The 17,536-nt window shown below is 44.3% G+C and overlaps 2 protein-coding genes across 2 annotated transcripts in view; one reads left to right on the top strand and one right to left on the bottom strand.

Annotated features, from left to right (window-relative positions):
- The first annotated feature begins 2,346 nt into the window (after positions 1-2,346).
- Positions 2,347-13,570, top strand: tap2t (transporter associated with antigen processing, subunit type t, teleost specific). The gene is made up of 12 exons (XM_056429112.1): positions 2,347-2,730; positions 4,548-4,705; positions 4,821-4,935; positions 6,862-6,992; positions 7,131-7,336; positions 7,800-7,997; positions 8,601-8,729; positions 8,797-8,985; positions 9,073-9,246; positions 11,297-11,456; positions 11,929-12,065; positions 12,738-13,570. Exons 2-12 carry the CDS (start codon positions 4,585-4,587, stop codon positions 12,939-12,941), a joined length of 1,764 nt encoding a protein of 587 aa, XP_056285087.1. The 5' UTR covers positions 2,347-2,730; positions 4,548-4,584; the 3' UTR covers positions 12,942-13,570.
- Positions 13,571-14,206: 636 nt separating this feature from the next.
- The window catches only part of pkd1b (polycystic kidney disease 1b), a 29,319-nt gene continuing 25,989 nt past the window's right edge, over positions 14,207-17,536 (bottom strand). The window contains 6 exon segments of the mRNA XM_056430474.1: positions 14,207-15,088; positions 15,170-15,281; positions 16,612-16,814; positions 16,889-17,023; positions 17,106-17,210; positions 17,411-17,536. The exon segment at positions 17,411-17,536 is cut by the window's right edge and continues 42 nt beyond it. Coding sequence (XP_056286449.1) covers positions 14,207-15,088; positions 15,170-15,281; positions 16,612-16,814; positions 16,889-17,023; positions 17,106-17,210; positions 17,411-17,536 — 1,563 coding nt within the window.

The raw sequence follows: 17,536 nt of genomic DNA, 5'->3' as shown, positions 1-17,536 counted from the left end.
CTTGTTAATTCTTTTTTCTTAATAAAGTTATGATTTGTTTTCGAAATACACGTATTGTTTTATTTACATACCAGCAGATATCACACAACTTGAATACATTTGGTTTACTCTCATTTCAAACACGGGTATATAAATGTGGTTACCTAGTTCAGTCGGTGCAACCTTAACATCAGTGTCCCCATCTGCCTCCGTCACCACTCCACTCAGCAGGGACTCGCCGATTATACCGGCCAGCCTTTCATCCATAGGGGTGAGATCCGGTGCTCCTGTTCCCCCTCCCGTGGCACACACACTCTGCCTGTGTGATATAGGCGTTTTTTGGCGTCCACCTTAATGTCGGACCACTTCTTTTTGATTTCCGCAACAGTGCGACCCTGTGCTAATGCAGCGTTGACAGCATCTGTCACATGCTGCCACTCTCTTGCCTTTTTGGCATTTGTTACGCCAATGCTATGGCCACCAAACAAAATGTGTTGCCTCGTCTCGATTTCTCCGACAAGGATTTCTACTTCACAGTTGTTAAAGTTTCTTTTTTTGCCTCTTTTTTCCTTGTTTGCCATGTTCGATGTAGTTTGTGTGTAGTTTGATGAATATTCATTATGGGCGTATCAATGACTATTTATGGGCAAATATGGGTGTGACGGGAAGACCGCAAAAGCTGCTCCGCATTTCAAGTTGATTGTGATTTATAAAGGGAAACCGGCGTAGGATGTGCGGTACGCACTTCCCTCGCATTTACGCAAGGTTTTATGAATGGGAAAATGGCGTAAATTTTTTGTACCTATTTTTTTGCTTTCTATTACGTAAGCAACCTTCCTACGCACGCCGTTATGAATGAGGCCCCAGGGCTGCTCAATACGTCGATCCCGACCTACCGGTCGATCGCGGCGTAGTATTGGTAGATCACATGACATTAAAAAAAATTGGCCCGCCCCCGTCATTTTCTCTATAGCACGTCTTTGTTCATTTATTAAACTAAACAGCCGTCTGATGTTGATCGTCTCTACACAACAGCATGTCATTTCTCTCGGCTCTCCGTCTCGCGCGCTGCAGAATGCGCGCATCGGGACGGAGAAAAAGAAGAAAAAAAGTCACTTGCACCAGTTTGTTCACTAAACAGGGCATTGTCGCACCCAAAGCAGATTCACCGTGATGATAAAGACACATAACTATTCACTGAAAATAAAAGAAAGAAAACAAATAATTTGCAACATAGGCTATTTGCCATTTTATTTTGTGCCAAACATACATACACATTTAATAAAAAATAGAATGCATTGTATGCCTACTCACCAAAGACTGATTATTTGAACACAAAATCCATCCTTCTTTCTTTCCTCAAGAAGACTTCAATGACTGTTGTACAGTCTATCTGTGCGTTTTAGTTCCACCAATAAGTCCTTTTCTATCGACATGGAGGCTAATGCTGAACGCCGAGTCTGTCCAGTAGCATTTCTGGAATACGTTTTGATTCGCTTTAAGGCCGAGAATGACCGCTCGACAGAAGCCGTGGACACAGGGATAGTCACTACTTCCCCGCCTGTGACAAAAGTAGCGTCGGCGACCTCTCCTTACGATGTCTAACTTTTCTTGAAAAGTTCGTCTTGAGAAAGGCGTTAAAAGTATATGCTCGACCAAATCGACATCTTCTCCTCCTTCCGCCATTGTGGGTTGAAAAAACAGCTTTGTAGTGCGCGAATTATTTCCTTTATCAAATTCAGTTTCCTAGTTCTGAGGTTCTGCATATACCTGCCCATAGACCCCGCCTCTCAATATTGGTCATCCAATCAAAAGACGTGCACGCCCTCCGCCTGCTAGCTGCTCCTGTGCCGGTTCCGGGGCCTTCTAGAAGGCCTAGAGGAGCCAACTCTAAAGCTGATTGGTTGACACAACATTGTCATTCCCATTCACTTGAAGCTACCAGCGCCCGCAATGTTGATTCTGCAGGCCTGAGGGCAGATTTTAGCCCCCTGGCAACACACGATGGCTGAATATGATTGGATAAAAGATCTAACATAAAGACCAGCCCTCCAAATCTCAACCTGGGGCTGGCAGCAGCGCAACCAAGAGGAACGCTATGAAATTAAGAGAATAACTCTTACTCTGGGAAATAATTGAATACATATTTGTGGGGAAATATATTTAGAAAAAAATATATATTCTGATGATGTTTAGGCCAGCAGAGAAGGCCTTGCTGGCCCTGACGGCCCGCCACTGCGTTTCATTCATTTAGTTTTAATGTATCTGTATTTACAGGCGTAATGATTGTAAATCACATTCACCGGAAGTGTGCTCTTATTTTGAAATCACTTCCGACACGCTCATACGCTTTACCGTAAGTCTGGTCTATTAAGTATATCAACGCTCTAACTGTAATGTCTAGTCTATCGATAATTTCGATGCTCTTGCCATAATGTCTAGTATATCGATTATATAGACGCTCTTACCGTAATGTCTAGTATATCGCCAGTCTTACCGTAATGTCTCTTACCGTAAGGCTCTCACCTTAATGTTGAGTATATCAACTATATCGACGTTCTTACCATTATGTCTAGTCTATCGACGCTCTTACCGTAATGTCTAGTCTATCGACGCTCTTACCGTAATGTCTAGGTTATCGACGCTCTTACCGTAATTTCTAGTCTATCGACGCTGTTGAAAGTGAAAGTGAAAGTCAGCGAGCTGAAAGTGTTTCGTACCGTGGACGGCTCGAAGGAGGAAACACGCACAGTAAGTTATTAAATTAATCTTTATAGCGTCATCTTCGTGGTCGTATTAATGCGTGACGTGTTAAGTTTGAACACTCAGAAGCAACGCGGGACAGAAGCGACCGACACCGAGTTATCAACAACATACAAGTAGGACGCTCCATACAGCTATAGCTACTGTGACGTCACGTATCAAAAACGTGTTTACCCAAGTACGTGTGTGTTTTAGGCTAACTTTATACTTATACTTCAGTACAATACTTGAGTACATGTACTCCCTAAACACAATACTTGAGTACATGTACTCCCTAAGCACAATACTTGAGTACATGTACTCCCTAAGCACTATACTTGAGTACATGTACTCCCTAAACACAATACTTGAGTACATGTACTCCCTAAACACAATACTTGAGTACATGTACTCCCTAAGCACTATACTTGAGTACATGTACTCCCTAAACACAATACTTGAGTACATGTACTCCCTAAGCACTATACTTGAGTACATGTACTCCCTAAGCACAATACTTGAGTACATGTACTCCCTAAGCACTATACTTGAGTACATGTACTCCCTAAGCACTATACTTGAGTACATGTACTCCCTAAGCACAATACTTGAGTACATGTACTCCCTAAGCACTATACTTGAGTACATGTACTCCCTAAGCACTATACTTGAGTACATGTACTCCCTAAACACAATACTTGAGTACATGTACTCCCTAAACACAATACTTGAGTACATGTACTCCCTAAACACAATACTTGAGTACATGTACTCCCTAAGCACTATACTTGAGTACATGTACTCCCTAAGCACTATACTTGAGTACATGTACTCCCTAAGCACTATACTTGAGTACATGTACTCCCTAAACACAATACTTGAGTACATGTACTCCCTAAACACAATACTTGAGTACATGTACTCCCTAAACACAATACTTGAGTACATGTACTCCCTAAACACAATACTTGAGTACATGTACTCCCTAAGCACTATACTTGAGTACATGTACTCCCTAAGCACTATACTTGAGTACATGTACTCCTAAACACAATACTTGAGTACATGTACTCCTAAGCACTATACTTGAGTACATGTACTCCTAAACACAATACTTGAGTACATGTGCTCCTAAACACAATACTTGAGTACATGTACTCCCTAAGCACTATACTTGAGTACATGTACTCCCTAAACACAATACTTGAGTACATGTACTCCCTAAGCACTATACTTGAGTACATGTACTCCCTAAGCACTATACTTGAGTACATGTACTCCCTAAACACAATACTTGAGTACATGTACTCCCTAAACACAATACTTGAGTACATGTACTCCCTAAGCACTATACTTGAGTACATGTACTCCCTAAACAATACTTGAGTACATGTACTCCCTAAGCACTATACTTGAGTACATGTACTCCCTAAACACAATACTTGAGTACATGTACTCCCTAAGCACTATACTTGAGTACATGTTCTCCCTAAGCACAATACTTGAGTACATGTTCTCCCTAAGCACTATACTTGAGTACATGTACTCCCTAAACACAATACTTGAGTACATGTACTCCCTAAACACTATACTTGAGTACATGTTCTCCCTAAGCACAATACTTGAGTACATGTACTCCCTAAGCACTATACTTGAGTACATGTACTCCCTAAGCACAATACTTGAGTACATGTACTCCCTAAGCATAATGTATACAGAAGTTTCATGGTACTTTACCTGTATTGTTCATTGTAAGTTAATAAATTTATTTATTGTATTATGTAAACATTTACTTCCAGTAAACTAAACACGTGTTCCTCCGTCAGATTGGACCTCCTGCCGTCTCTCCGTCCACCAATCAGAATGGGGGGCGTGTCCGGACCGCCGGGCGCCGGGCGGCTGCTGGCGAGGATGCTGAGGCTGTTCAGGCCGGACGCCGCCCACCTGGTCGCCGCCTTCAGCTTCCTCATCTTAGGGGTCGTCTGTGAGTCACCAGCACACCTGCTCCTCAAAGTACATTCATCTGTGAGAAGTTCACCTGCAGGTGTACTTCTACTTTCCCGTGTACCGTAACCTTAATCCCTCGTCTACCCTCACAGGCGATACGCTCGTCCCGTTGTATCAGGGCGAGGTCATCGACGGGCTCAGAGGTCAAGAGCTTCAGACCAGCTTCAGTTACGCAATCGGACAGCTGGCGCTCGTCTCCCTCGGAAGGTATTTTTACTAAATAATATACAATATGTAATATATAATAAATAATATATATTACATGATGTATAATATATAATATATAATATATGATGTATAATATATGATATATGATATATAATATATAATATATGATGTATAATATATAATGTATCATGTATAATATATGATATATGATGTATAATATATGATATATAATGTATAATATATGATGTATAATATTTAATATATGATGTATAATATATAATGTATCATGTATAATATATGATGTATAATATATGATATATAATGTATAATATATAATATATGATGTATAATATATGATATATAATATATGATTTATATAATATAATATATGATGTATAATATATAATGTATAATATATAATTTATGATGTATAATATATGATATATAATATTTATTATATGATGTATAATATATGATATATGATATATAATATATGATGTATAATATATCATATGTAATGTATCATGTATAATATATGATGCATAATATATATTATATGATGTATAATATATGATGTTTAATATTTAATATATGATATATAATATATAATATATGATGTATAATATATAATATATGATGTATAATGTATACTATGTATCATGTATAATATATGATATATGATATATAATATATCATATATGATGTATAATATATGATGTATAATATATAATATGTAATGTATCATGTATAATATATAATATATGATGTATAATATATAATATATGATGTATAATATATAATATGTAATGTATCATGTATAATATATGATATATGATGTATAATGTATAATATGTAATGTATCATGTATAATATATGATATATGATGTATAATATATAATATGTAATGTATCATGTATAATATATGATGTATAATATATAATATATGATATATAATATATGATGTATAATATATGATGTATAATATATAATATGTAATGTATCATGTATAATATATGATGTATAATATATAATATATGATGTATAATATATAAGATGTAATATATAATATATGATGTATAATGTATAATATGTAATGTATCATGTATAATATATGATATATGATATATAATATATGATGTATAATATATAATATATGATATATAATATGTAATGTATCATGTATAATATATGATATATAATATATGATGTATAATATATAATATGTAATGTATCATGTATAATATATGATATATGATATATAATATATGATGTATAATATATAATATTTAATATATGATGTATAATATATGATGTATAATATATATTCTATAATATATATTATATGATGTATAATATATGATGTATAATATTTAATATATGATATATTATATATTATATATGATGTATTATGTATAATATATGATGTATAATATATAATGTATCATGTATAATATATGATGTATAATATATGATATATAATGTATAATATATAATGTATGATATATGAGGTATAATGTATAATATATGATGTATAATATATGATGTATAATATATGATATATGATTTATATAATATATGATGTATAATATATAATATATGATGTATAATATATGATATATAATATTTAATATATGATGTTTAATATATAATATTTAATATATGATGTATAATATATAATATATGTAATGTATCATGTATAATATATGATATATGATGTATAATATATAATATGTAATGTATCATGTATAATATATGATATATGATATATAATATATAATATATGATGTATAATATATAATATGTAATATATAATATATGATGTATAATATATAATATATAATGTATAATATATCATATATAATAATTAATATATAATATATGATGTATAATATATAATATATCATATATAATAATTAATATATAATATATGATGTATAATATATAATACAACATGTCCCTGCCCAGCTCTCTGTTCTCCGGCCTCAGAGGAGGCCTCTTCATGTCGGCTCTCAGCCGGCTGAACAAGAGGCTGAAGCGGCTGCTGTTCCACACGCTGCTGCAGCAGGAGGTGCACTTCTTTGAGGAGAACAACCCCGGTGAGAGTCGAGGGGCCGAGGGGTCAAGGAGTCAGGGGTCGAGGAGTCAGTGGTCATTCCTTGTCGCAACGAGCGTGCAGCAAGATAAATAGTTGTCCCATGTCTTTAACTGACCGTGTGACCTCTGACCCCCCCCAGGCGGGCTCTCGTCCCGCCTCCACTCCGACGTGGACCGGATGGGCCGCTCCGTGGCGCTGAGCGCTAACACCGTGGTGCGCAGCGCGGTGCGCGGCGCCCTGATGCTCGCGGTGATGTGGAGCGTCTCCTGGGAGCTCACGGCGCTCTGCTGCCTGGAGATGCCCGTCATGGCCGCCATGCAGAACAAGCACATCGCATTGGCTAAGGTGAGGGGGCGGGGCCACAGAGGGGGCGGGGCCACGGAGGGGAAGGAGCCACGAATGGGCGGAGCCGCTTCTTCTTCTTGTTCTTCTTTTTCTTCTCTTTCTCCAACCTCCTCCACCTCTTCCTCCTCTTCATCTTCTACCTCATACTCCTCCTTTCTCCTCCCTCCTTTTCCTCATTCTTTTTCCTCCTCCTCCTCCTCCTCATACTTCTTTTTCTTCTCTTTTTACTCCTCCTCCCCCTCCTCTCTCTCTTCCTCCTCCTCCTCCTTCTCTTTTTCCTCCTCCTCCTCCTCATCCTTCTTCTCCTCCTTCTTCTCTTTTTCCTCCTCCCCTTCCTCCTGCTCCTCCTCCTCCTTCTTCTCCTCTTCCTCCTCCTTCTTCTCCTCCTCCTCCTCCTCCTCCTCCTCCTCCTCCTCCTCCTCCTCTTCCTCCAGCACTAAGCATGTGCCCCCCTCCCCAACAGGACCTGAAGGACCAGGTCCAGGACTGCCACGCCCAGACCAGAGCCCTGGCCCTGCAGGCCTTCGGGGGGGTCCGTACGGTGCGTGGCTCGGGGGCGGAGCCTGAGGAGCGGCGGCGCTACGGTGAGGCTCTGCGGCGCCTCGGCGCCGTGAAGAGGCGTTCAGGCGTCTACAGCGCCGCCTTCCTGTTGGTGCGCAGGGTGAGTCCAGAAGTCACGAGAGGTTCAAGAACTATCAGATAAACACGTTAGAGATCGAAGAGAAGAAGAAGATGATAAGTCATGAAACCTTCATGAGGCGGCGGAGAGACGGTGAGACGACCTCTGGTCAGAGGTCAGATCTACAAGGTCACAGTTATGAGAAGACTATGTGGGGCTAGAGAGGGTCTTCTTCTTCTTCTACTCCTCCTCCTCTTCTTTCTTCTTCTTCTCCTCCTCCTCCTCTTCCTTCTTCTTCTTTTAATGCAAACTTTTTTTACTCACTGTTTTGGTCAAATTTCTGATTTACAAGGTTAAAGTTTATGATAAAACAATGTTGGGCTAACCGGTCTAAACCAGACTAAACTGGTCTAAACTAGTTTCTAAGCATATTTCTCACAAACATAACGTCTCAATTCTTATAAAAAGTTTGTGTGTATTTTCACAATTTTGAGTCTTTTACTCATTAAGTGAGAAAAATACGAATTAATAATAAAAAACTAAGAGACAACGAGTGAAAGGCTTTAACTGGTTTAGTAGAAAATTAAATGCTGCATCAAAGTTTTGACTTTTTATCCAATCATTGTGTTGTTGTTGTTGTTGCAGCTGGTGACTCTGGGCATCAAGGTCCTCATGCTGGTCCAGGCCCGGGCTCTGGTCTCGTCGGGCCGGCTCGGCGTGGGGGGCCTCGTCTCCTTCCTCCTGTACCAGAAGCCCATGTCCACCAACCTGAGGGTGACGGCGCCGCCGACGCACGCCGCCATTGTTGTTGTTGTTGTTGACTTGTCTGTCTCCGTCCCAGGAGATCATGTACTGCTACGGGGAGACGCTGTCCACGGTGGGCGTCATCTCCAAAGTGTTCGGCTACCTGGACCGGACCCCGGGGGGCCGCACGGGCCGGCTGGCGCCCGAGCGGCTGGAGGGCAGAATCGAGTTCCGGGGCGTCAGCTTCACGTATCCCTCCGCCGCCGGGGGCCCGCCGGCTCTGAAGGTAACGCAGGCCGAGGGCCGAGTCGGTGACGTGTGACCCTGGTTGACGCGGTTCTCCTCCTCCTCCTCCTCCTCCTCCTCCTCTCAGGCCGTGAACATGGTGCTGCGGCCCGGCGCCATGACGGCCCTCGTGGGGCCCTCCGGCTCCGGCAAGTCGTCGTGCGTCGCTCTCCTGAAGCGACTCTACGAGGCTCAGGAGGGTCAGATCCTGCTGGACGGGGAGCCGCTGCACCTCTACGAGCACAAGTACTTCCACCAGAAGGTCTGCTCCTCCTCCTCCTCCTCCTCCTCCTTCTTCTTCTTCTTCTTGTGCTTCTTCTTGTTCTCCTTCTTCTTGTTCTTCTTCTTCTCCTCCTTCTTGTTGTTGTTCTTCTCCACCTCCTTCTTGTTGTTCTCCTTCTCCTCCTCCTCCTCCTTGTTGTTCTCCTTCTCCTCCTCCTTCTTCTCGTTCTCCTTCTTCTCCTCCTTCTTCTCGTTCTCCTTCTTCTCCTCCTTCTTGTTGTTCTTCTTCTTGTTCTCCTTCTTCTCCTCCTTCTTGTTGTTCTTCTTGTTCTCCTTCTTCTCCTCCTTCTTGTTCTTCTTCTCCTCCTCTTTCTTCTTGTTCTCCTTCTTCTCCTCCTTCTTGTTGTTCTTCTTCTTGTTCTCCTTCTCCTCCTCCTTCTTGTTCTCCTTCTTCTCCTCCTTCTTGTTCTTCTTCTTCTTGTTCTCCTTCTCCTCCTCCTTCTTCTTGTTCTCCTTCTTCTCCTCCTTCTTCTTCTCCTCCTCCTCTTTCTTCTTGTTCTCCTTCTTCTCCTCCTTCTTGTTGTTCTTCTTCTTGTTCTCCTTCTTCTCCTCCTTCTTGTTGTTCTTCTTCTCCTCCTCCTCCTTCTTGTTCTCCTTCTCCTGCTTCTTGTTCTCCTTCTTCTCCTCCTTCTTGTTGTTCTTCTCCTCCTCCTCCTTCTTGTTCTCCTTCTTCTTGTTCTCCTTCTCCTCCTCCTGCTTCTTCTCCTCCTTCTTGTTCTTCTTCTTGTTCTCCTTCTTCTCCTCCTTCTTGTTGTTCTTCTTGTTCTCCTTCTTCTCCTCCTTCTTGTTCTTCTTCTCCTCCTCTTTCTTCTTGTTCTCCTTCTTCTCCTCCTTCTTGTTCTTCTTCTTCTTGTTCTCCTTCTCCTCCTCCTTCTTGTTCTCCTTCTTCTCCTCCTCCTCCTTCTTCTTCTTGTTCTCCTTCTTCTCCTCCTCCTTCTTCTTGTTCTCCTTCTTCTCCTCCTTCTTCTTCTCCTCCTCCTCTTTCTTCTTCTTCTCCTCCTTCTTGTTGTTCTTCTTCTTGTTCTCCTTCTTCTCCTCCTTCTTGTTGTTCTTCTTGTTCTCCTTCTTCTCCTCCTTCTTGTTGTTCTTCTTCTCCTCCTCCTCCTTCTTGTTCTCCTTCTCCTGCTTCTTGTTCTCCTTCTTCTCCTCCTTCTTGTTCTTCTTCTCCTCCTCTTTCTTCTTGTTCTTCTTCTCCTCCTTCTTGTTCTTCTTCTTCTCCTCCTCCTCTTTCTTCTTGTTCTCCTTCTTCTTCTTCTTCTCCTCCTTCTTGTTGTTCTTCTTGTTCTCCTCCTCCTTGTTGTTCTTCTTCTCCTCCTCCTCCTCCTTCTTCTTGTTCTCCTCCTTCTTCTTGTTCTTCTTCTTCTCCTCCTCCTCCTTCTTGTTCTCCTTCTTCTCCTCCTTCTTGTTGTTCTTCTTGTTCTCCTTCTTCTCCTTCTTGTTCTTCTTCTCCTCCTCTTTCTTCTTGTTCTCCTTCTTCTCCTCCTTCTAGTTGTTCTTCTTCTTGTTCTCCTTCTCCTCCTCCTCCTTGTTCTCCTCCTTCTTCTTGTTCTTCTTCTTCTTCTCCTTCTTATCCTCCTCCTCCGCCGTCCCTTCCTCCTCTTCCCCTCCTCCTCCTTCTTCTTGTTCTTGTTCTCCTTCTTCTTGTGCTTCTACTTGTTCTCCTTCTTCTTGTTCTTCTTCTCCTCCTTCTTGTTGTTGTTCTTCTCCTCCTCCTCCTTCTTCTTGTTCTTCTCCTTCGTTTTCTTCTTCTTTCGCTTCTTCTTCTCCTTCTCCTCCCAATTCTTCTCTTTCCCCTCCTCCTCCTCCTCCTTCCCCATCTCCTCCTCCTCCTTCTTCTCTTTCTTCTTCTTTTTTCATATTTCTTCTCCTTCTTCTCCTTATTTTTCTTCTCCTCATTCTTCTTCTTCTCATTCTCCTTCTTCTTATCCTCCTCCTCCTCCGTCCCTTCCTCCTCTTCCCCTTCTTCTTCCTCCTCCTCCTCCTCCTCCTCCAGCACCACTAAAGCGTGTGCTTCCCCCTCCCGTCTCCAGGTGGCGCTGGTTTCCCAGAATCCTCAGCTGTTCTCTGGTTCTCTGAGGTACAACATGGCGTACGGCCTGCAGCGCTGCTCCGCCCGGCGGGTGGAGGAGGCGGCGAGGAGAGTCCAGGCGCACGACTTCATCTCTAAGATGGAGAACGGATACGACACGGGTACGTTGATGTTGTTGTTGTTGTCGTCCATTAAATGCCACCACGGTGCCTTTGTGTTGTCGGCCGTCATCGATGATCACAAGTCTGTAAATGTACAATATTAATGATTTCCCCCTTCTAGCTGCAGTACCACCTGTAACCACACGAGGAAGCCTGAACCTACTTTTATAGGTCATCCTGCCTGTGTATTTAACATTTCTTTCTTATTTATCAAACTTGTTTTTATTTATTTGTTATTTGCTGCTGTTATCCTGTTACTCTTCCCGCTGCAGGACTAAATAAAGGATTATTTTATCTTATTTTATGTGTTCGTTTGCATAATGAGAGGAATGTATTTATTTTTATTTGTATGTGTCTATGTTTCCAATAATGTGCATAAAACAAATGCTATTATATTTATCTTTAAATGCCTGGTTTGCTCAGGAGGAAACTAGGCGGGGATGGACTGAGTTTGGGGTTTTCATCGTTTCAGACGTGGGGGAGTGCGGCGCGGCGCTGTCAGAAGGTCAGAAGCAGAGCGTGGCCGTCATCAGAGCGCTGGTCCGAGAGCCGCGGGTCATCATCCTGGACGAGGCCACCAGCCAGCTGGACGTGGACACGCAGCACGCCGTGAGTAGAGAGAACACGTCTGAGCGCTGACGACAGCCCGGAATCACCTGAAACCACATGAAACCTCATGAAACCACCTGAAACCACCTGAAACCTCATGAAACCTCCTGAAACCACATGAAACCTCCTGAAACCACCTGAAACCTCCTGAAACCACCTGAAACCACATGAAACCTCATGAAACCACCTGAAACCTCCTGAAACCACATGAAACCACCTGAAACCTCCTGAAACCACCTGAAACCTCATGAAACCTCCTGAAACCACATGAAACCTCCTGAAACCACATGAAACCACATGAAACCTCCTGAAACCTCCTGAAACCACATGAAACCTCCTGAAACCACCTGAAACCTCATGAAACCTCCTGAAACCACATGAAACCACATGAAACCTCCTGAAACCACATGAAACCTCCTGAAACCACATGAAACCTCCTGAAACCACATGAAACCTCCTGAAACCACCTGAAACCTCATGAAACCTCATGAAACCACCTGAAACCTCCTGAAACCACATGAAACCTCCTGAAACCACCTGAAACCTCATGAAACCTCCTGAAACCACCTGAAACCTCCTGAAACCTCATGAAACCACCTGTAACCTTCTGAAACCTCCTGAAACCCCCTGAAACCACCTGAAACCTCCTGACGGTCCCTTTGTCTCCCCCAGGTTCTGCAGGAGGTTCTGGCCGGTGGCCGGACCGTGCTGGTGGTGGCTCACCAGCTGCAGACCGCGGAGAAGGCGGATCACATCGTGTTCCTGGAGAAGGGCGTCGTGGTGGAGGAGGGCACGCACCGACAGCTCATGGCCAGGAGGGGGCGCTACCACCGCTTGAAGGAGGAACTGTTCTCTCAACCCAGAAAACTCAGTTGATGAAGTTCTGCTTTTGTTTAAGAAAAATACAATATGTATATGTATATATATTGTATTTTTCTATATATTAATATTATATAAAGCTATATATAGAAAAATACAATATATATATAATATTTTCTTAATTTTGTATTATTTTTACATATACACATATTTATACATATACAAATACAATCGATGTATATATATATATTTTTTTTACATTATTTTTTTTGTCAACAATATTTGAAAATATATATATATGTTTGAAGATGTTTTCACTTAAATTTATAACAGATAATCAAGATGTATTATAGGATATTTAACTTCCTTTAAATAACTCTTAGCAGCTAATAAATCATATCAAATCAGTTTTTTTCTTAATGATGCAAACATCTTTAAAACAATCTTGTATTTCTTAAGCATTTGAATTTTGTATTTTATGTCAAATTACCACAATAAATGTGATTTTTGTATGTCTATGTATGTTTATATGTGTGCATGTATATATTTATATACAACAATAGAGGAATATGATGTAAGCGGAATTGGCCTTCATTTGATTGGTTTATTTTCTTTAAGACCCGCCCTATTCGGCCTCTGATTGGTTAGTACTTGCCTGAAACACAATACACAGCCCTTAATTACTCTCTCTGTATTCTCTTTTGTTGATATCCATGTCTTCTCTTTTGTGCTTTGGCCGCATTCTTTTGCAAGTTCACCAAGTGTTTACTGTGTTACGACATAAAATAATAATACACGATGAAACCAAACCAACAGTTCACATAGCCACCATTAAATTAAGCGTAGGAACAAACGTTTGTCTTTAATTGTCTGCAGAGAGAAATGTCCCCAGAGTCTCATACAAAGCTACGGCAGCATATAACTGAAAGGAACACTATTATGTGAACACTTATCGAAAGTACTCAAAAAATATATATACTACATTCATTAATCCTCTTCCCGCTACACAAATACACATTTGCATGTATATATACAAATGTACATAAATGCAAATATATATATATATATAACCTCTATCTGGGTCAAGCCACAACATCTTTTAAACTCCACACCCTAAACTATTTAAATGTTAAGAAATGTGTATCTGTGGTCTTCAAACCGAAGCCGAGATCCCCCCGATGACATCATCTGGGCTCTCAGACCTGGAGAAAGTCTCAGTCTCCTTAACGTCTTCTAAATGGAACCTCGCCAGCAGAAAGGAACTCATCCCACCGGCGTCTGCACACCGCTCTGGATATTTATTCCTCTTCCTCATCCCAATGTCAGTCCTGCTCAGTCCAGGCCTTCCTCTTCACGGGGACTCCGTCATCGCGGATGTGCCGTCTCACCCCCTCATCGCTCCCGGGCCCGGTGTTGGCGAACGCCAACAGGTCCCCTCCGACGTCACACGGAGCGACGCCTCCGCCCTGAGGAGCGTGGAGGATCCGGTGAGCCGCGTCGGCCGAGTGAGAGCTCCCAGAATGCCACGCCCTCCTGCGGGGGAACCCGCCGCGTCCGGGGGAGTCCGCGGGACCCGAGCCGGAGAGCCCCGTCGAGAGCTCGGCCGCTCCGGGAGCGTGGATGTTGCTCGAGGCGCGAGGCCGGAGCGGCGCCGGTTCGGACTCGGTGCTACGTGTGCGGGGGTACCGGCACGCCGAGGCCGCGGAGGAGGGCGAGGCGAAGGAGAAGGAGGATGGAAGGGAGACTCTCGGCTCAGGGTAGGAAACGCCTCGCTTCCTGTGTCTCACTTCTCCCGCGTCCCTTCCTTCTCCTTCTGGATCCTTTGGCCTCTCCGGTTCTCCCAACATTTCTCCACCCTCGTTGCCGATCCACTTCCTCCTCCTCCTCCTCCTGGCCCGAGCCTCTTCTAGCCTCGTCTCCAGGTCGTGGACGTCCTCAGTTATCCGATTGACCCGGTCGAATCCAGACAGCAAGGCGCTGACGCCGGGCAGCAGGCGGTCCAGGTGTGGCCGCACGTCAAACCCGCCGTCGGACCCCGACGAGTCCTCGGACCTCGCGGAGAGAGACGAGGACGGCGGCCGGGGGGGTGATAGGGAGGAGGGCGAGGAAGGGGAGCGGGACGAGGACGGGGTAGAGAGACGGGAGTCCTGCGAGGACCTGGAGGGGGCGACGTCCATTCCTTTGAACTTCACCCTGTGCCTGAACTTGAAAAGGGAAAAGAAGACACGCGTGGACTCAGCGACGGCTTCGGGAATGATTTGCGAACAAATGCGACGCCGATGTACCTCTTTGGCTTTGGTGAGTCCCATCCACAGCTTGAGTCTCTTGATGAAGAACTCCACCATCTCGTAGTCCTGGGGTTGGACGGGCGGACGGTGCAGCTCGGCCTGCGCCGCCCTGGAAGACACAGCGGAGGTCGGCAATGAACCCGACTCGCTGCAGGGTTCACCCCGCCCCGTACAAGCTCATGGCGGCACTCCTTTGGAGCATCGGTAGCATCCACACATACATTTACCGCATGTTCACTCCTTAAAAGTCTCTCTCACTATATGTATGGATTGCTTTTGTCGTATCTTCTCGTTGACCGGAGGTGGTTTGAAGAAATTGATGATGAAGAAGAATCTCCGAGTGACACTACTTTGCAAGAATATTCAGTTTATTCTTCAAGGTACACGTCAAAAACAGTCTGGAGACTCTCCGGAGGCCGAATTTGAGAGAAGTCTGACGATAATGCATTTTACCACAAGCTTTATGCACAACAAACAAGAAGGCGTTCATTGTTCCCGGCCTTCGTGATCCAATTGAAGACGGCCCCCCCCCCCCTGAGCTCAGGTGCTAATCTACACACAGGGACGTGGTCTTCCTCGAGGCACGTCACATCGAGGGTAAAAAAATATATATATATATAAATATACACTTTTATTAATCCCCAAGGGGAAATTAGTTCTCTGCATTTCACCCATCCTTAGTTATTAAGGAGCAGTGGGCTGCAGTGATGCGCCCGGGAAGCAACTGGGGGTTCAGTGCCTTGCTCAAGGACACTTCGACTTGCAACTAATGGGGAGAGCGGGGATCGAACACACAGCCTTGCGGTTGCAGGACGACCCCCTGACCCCACTGAGCTACAGCCGCCCAAAGGTAGTGGACTTCGGAGTGGTTCACCTAAGTCGAGGCACGTCGTACAGATTCTCGAACCTTGAGCTCTAACTTGCATGTTTTAGAAAATCTGACATTATAAAGTAGATGAAATTACACGACACTTTCATGTCCACCAACGAGACAAATGATCTACGATTCTCACAAAGCGCCATCATCAGTTACATTTTTGGCGTCGTCCGATTGGTCTACGGCCAAATATCTGCAATCAGCTGCATCGGTGCTCAGTGGTCGGTAGCGATGCGTTACATGCACTTGAGTAACCTTTTCAACTCATTGAACGCAAAGGGAAGAGTTAGCAGAAGGGCATTTCCAGTTGGTTGCAATCTGCAATGTCACCACTAGATGTCACTAGATCCCACGCACTGGTCCCTTCATCGTGAGCACGTTAAGGTGCGTTCACACCAAAAGCGATGCGAAGTTTACTCGCTCGACCATTCCCCGTGTTCGTGCTCATCGTTCGCCGTGGGAGACACGGCCGGACTCTTCAGAGTTTGGGTGATGTCGACTGACATCGGCGCGCTGGGATTATTTAGACTTCATGTGCACAAAACGGAAGAATACCGTGTACCTGTATGTGCGGAGGAGAACCGCTCCACAGAGTCTGGCTAACAGCCAGACGCTCCCCCCCATCACCAGCAGCCCGTAGACGGGGCCCAGGACCGGGTGGACCCCGCAGAGTCTCCGGAGAACCGTCCGGCCGCGCAGGACGGACAGCACCGAGGCCCCGGCGTGCCGCGGCGACAGGAAACCCTCCACCGAGCGGGAGAAGAGCTGCAACGGAGACGGAGGCATGGAGCGAGGTGCGGAACGTCCGGAGGAATGCTCCATGCGGCCGGACGTCGTACCGCGGTCCCCAGGTGAGCGCAGAGCAGCAGCAGCAGCAGCAGCAGGGCGGCCGCGGCCAGCAGCTCCCGCCGGGCCCTCCGGAGCACCTCGCCGAACACCACCCACCGCCGCACGAACCGCAGGGTCCCCAGCAGCTGGGCGGAGACGAGCCGCGTCAACGGGGAGGAAACCCAGACGGACCGGACCGGACGAGGGGGAAGGAGAACTCTGGTTTACCTTGAGGACGAGGAGCGTGAGCAGGACGGCGGCGCTCTGAGAACAACGCCGCGCCAGGAGGGCGGCGCCGAGGAAGTCCACGAAGCCGTCCGGATGGGATCGAAGCTAAAGGTACGAGTAAAGGTCAAGTAGAGGTCACTGAAATGTACACATATAGGTCAAGTACAGCTCAAATAGAGGTCAAATAGAGGTCAAATAAAGGTAATTGTAATGTCAAGCACAGCTCAAATAGAGGTCAAATAGAGGTCATTGTAATGTCATGTACAGGTCACAGACGGGTCATTTCAATGTCTGGGTTTTCTCACTTCAGAGACACAGCAGGAGGCCCGGGACAGGGAGCAGAACTGCAGGACAGCCGTCGCCAGGGACAACAAGGCCAGGAGCAGCTGGAACCAGTGACCCCGAGGCCGACCCCGGGCCACGGACCAGAG

The sequence above is a fragment of the Pseudoliparis swirei genome, chromosome 13 (genome assembly GCF_029220125.1).
Source record: "Pseudoliparis swirei isolate HS2019 ecotype Mariana Trench chromosome 13, NWPU_hadal_v1, whole genome shotgun sequence".
In the NCBI taxonomy this organism is placed as follows: domain Eukaryota; kingdom Metazoa; phylum Chordata; class Actinopteri; order Perciformes; family Liparidae; genus Pseudoliparis; species Pseudoliparis swirei.
Note: the sequence above shows the minus strand (reverse complement) of the source record. Positions and strands in the feature narration are given on the sequence as shown.

What these genes read in the sequence shown, in the direction of transcription:
- tap2t (XM_056429112.1), top strand. Translation starts at nt 4,585, where the DNA reads ATGGGGGGCGTGTCCGGACCGCCGGGCGCCGGGCGGCTGCTGGCGAGG. An exon ending in GCGCTCGTCTCCCTCGGAAG is followed by an intron (nt 4,936 to 6,861) that starts GTATTTTTACTA and finishes GTCCCTGCCCAG; the next exon opens with CTCTCTGTTCTCCGGCCTCA. An exon ending in CCTTCCTGTTGGTGCGCAGG is followed by an intron (nt 7,998 to 8,600) that starts GTGAGTCCAGAA and finishes TTGTTGTTGCAG; the next exon opens with CTGGTGACTCTGGGCATCAA.